Here is a 2,976-nt window from a genome sequence, read left to right on the forward strand (position 1 = left end):
CAGTTTGGGATGGAAAAATATATTTATATTTAAAAATATATTCTAACTTCTTGTAGGGCCATATAGGTAGTTTCCCTCCAACTGCTGTGTTGCATAATACCCAGTCCACATGAACAAGGACGAGATCATTTTTCATTGGATGGTAATTTCAAACAGACCACGAGCGGGAAAGATGTTCGCTCATGTTAATGACTGACAGAAGAAGGGAGAAACATGTAGATCGATGCAAAGTTTGAGGTAAGTCTAATTTACTTGTTTATATGATTGTCTATATGTTATATATTGTTTTGGATACGATGACTATGGCAAGCCAAATTGTCATTTAGGGATATCTCAAAATACAATTCAAGATATCTTAAATTGAATTGCAGATCTCAAACTAACTCCATTTCAAGATATCTCGAATTGGAGCTTTAAATTGCATTTGAGATATCTCAAATTAATAACAATTTCAAGATATCTCAAATTCAGTTTGAGATATCTGCAATTCAATTTAAGATATCTTGAATTGTATTTTGAGATATCTCTAAATGACAATTTGGCTTGCCATATGATGACAACTTTTTAATGTGTTCATTTATTTGAATGTGACATGATCAGAAGGAAAACAAAAGTGAGCGTGCAACATTCTCCATCAATGGGAGACAGCAGCGTTTAATAATGTCACCTTTATTATTTTTTAACTGGCTGTTATTTTAATCAGACATAAAGAAAACACAATAATAAAACAGCTTATTATTTTCTGTTTAAATACTACTAGAGAACATTTAGACATATACATCAGTATATTTTGTACATCCATTTCAATTTTGGTTTCATCTGACCACAACACTTTCACCCAGTTCAGTATAGGGGTGGAAGTCCAGAAGAAAAGAGAGGAAAAAGGTACCTGCTCCAGTCCAGGCCGCACCCGCTGCCGAACCAGAGGTCCCGACCCCGGCCGCGCCCGCTGCCGAATCTAAGATCCCGAAGAAATTGAAAAGAAAAAAGAAAAAAGTACCTGCTCTAGTCGCCGAACCAGAGGTCCCGATCCCGGCCGCCGCCGAACCAGAGGTCCAGAACCAGGTCCCGATTCTAGCCGCCGCCGAACCAGAGGTCCCGATCCAGATCCCGATCCGGGCCGTCGTTGCCGACCCAGAGGTCCCGATCCCGGACGTCGTTGCCGACCCAGAGGTCCCGATTCCGGTCCTGATCCTGGCCTCCGCTCCCGAATCAGAGGTCCCGATCCCAACAGCCGCCGCCCAACCCGAGTTCCCAGCGGTCGCCGCCTTCATCGCTGCCGCCCAGCCCGAATGCCCAGCGGTCGCCGCCGCTGCCGCCCAGCCCGAATGCCCAGCGGTCGCCGCCGCTGCCGCCCAGCCCGAGCAGTTGCCGGCTCCGCCCTCGACGGTCCTGGTGCCTGTGTCTACGGCTCCGCCGCCTGATGCCTCCATGGCACTGCCTCCTGCAGCTCTGCCTCCCGAACCTGCTACAGCTCCCAAGGCTTCCATGCCTCCTGATGCTTCCACGGCTCTGCATCCTGATGCTTTCATGGCACAGCCTCCCGAGGCTATTGCGTCTCCGCCTCCTGTGGTTCCCTCGGTGCCGCCTTCCGCGGCTCTGCCTCCTGAGGCTACACCTACAGATGCTTCTACAGATCCGCCTCCTGAGACTGCGCCGTCTCCAGTGATACCGGCTCCTGTGGCCGAAGCTTCTAAGGCTCCACCTCCCGAGGTTCTTGCAGCTTCACCTTCCGCGGCTCCGTCTCCTGAGGATCCACCTCCAGATGCTTCCATGGCTCCACCCCCTCAGGCTGTGTCGCCTCTAATGATGCCGTCTCCCATGGTTGAGGCTTCTAAGGCTCTGCCTCCCGAGTCTCCCACGGCTCTGTCTTCTCTAGCTTCTATGGCTCCGTCCATCAAGACCTCCTTGGCTTCCACGGCTCCTGCAATTCTGCTTGCCGAGGTCCCTTCGGTTCCGCCTTCCCAGGCTACGCCCCCAGATGTATTTACGACTCCGCCTTCTAAGGCTCCCACGGCTCCGCCCCTCAAGACTCCCCTGGCTTCCACGGTACTGCCTTCTGTGGCTTTTACAGTTCCTGCAACTATGTTGTCCACGGCTCCTGCAACTCTGCCTCCCGAGGCCCCCTCGGTTCTGCCTTCCCAGGCTCTGCCTCCAGAGGCATTTACAGCTCCACCTTCTATGGCTCCGCCTACTGAGGCTTTCATGCCTCCCGAGGCATCGTCCGTATCGCCTCATGTGACTGCGCCTCCATGGGCTCTGCCTTATGAGACTTCTATGGTTCTGCCTCCCTTGGCGCCGCCTCCTCCCGAGACTTCCAAGGCACCGCCGCCTCCCGAGACTTCCGAGGCTTCAACAGCTCAGCCTCCTGCGGCTTCCACAGCACCACCTCCCGAGACCTCCGCAGCGCCGCCTTCCACTGTTTCACCATCTCCTAAGCCTTCCAAGACTCCACCTCCGACGGCTCCGCTTCCCACTGCTCAGTCAGCTTCGCCTCCCAAGGCACCTCTCTCGGAGTCTCCTAAGGCTTCAGTGGCTTCGCCTTCCCAGGCCCCGGCTGGCGCTAATGCTTCTGCGAGCGACTCGCAGCGTGAACATTTTTGATTTAATCCTGCCCCAGTTTCACAATAACATTTTCCTTTTTTCTGCTTCAGACAGGCTTCCCCAAGATGCCAGTGCCAAGAATACATTTGTCTGTGTTTGCACCACGTCTAACAGGGTGAATCATCTTCGAGTGACACTGAAGACATCAGGCCTTCAGAGTTTGGTCGGTGGAAAGTCATTCTTTTGCAGGCCGAAGAACCTCGGAGAACACTGGCATCATCCATGATGAAGCTCACTTCTGCGGCACACAGAGAGGTGAGGGGGTTCGGAATCCTTTTTCCTTTCCTTTTGGAATGTGATTTCCCAGCATGAAAGTAGACAATTGATTTGTTGAGATAAAACCAAACACACACACAAAAGTTTAAGTGTGAA

General features: G+C 51.6%; 1 protein-coding gene across 1 annotated transcript; it reads left to right on the forward strand.

Moving 5' to 3' along the window:
- The first annotated feature begins 223 nt into the window (after positions 1-223).
- LOC136713106 (uncharacterized) lies at positions 224-2,604 on the forward strand. The gene is made up of 2 exons (XM_066690055.1): positions 224-237; positions 867-2,604. Exons 1-2 carry the CDS (start codon positions 224-226, stop codon positions 2,602-2,604), a joined length of 1,752 nt encoding a protein of 583 aa, XP_066546152.1.
- Positions 2,605-2,976: the final 372 nt, after the last annotated feature.

Source organism: Amia ocellicauda, chromosome 2 (assembly GCF_036373705.1).
Source record: "Amia ocellicauda isolate fAmiCal2 chromosome 2, fAmiCal2.hap1, whole genome shotgun sequence".
NCBI lineage: Eukaryota > Metazoa > Chordata > Actinopteri > Amiiformes > Amiidae > Amia > Amia ocellicauda.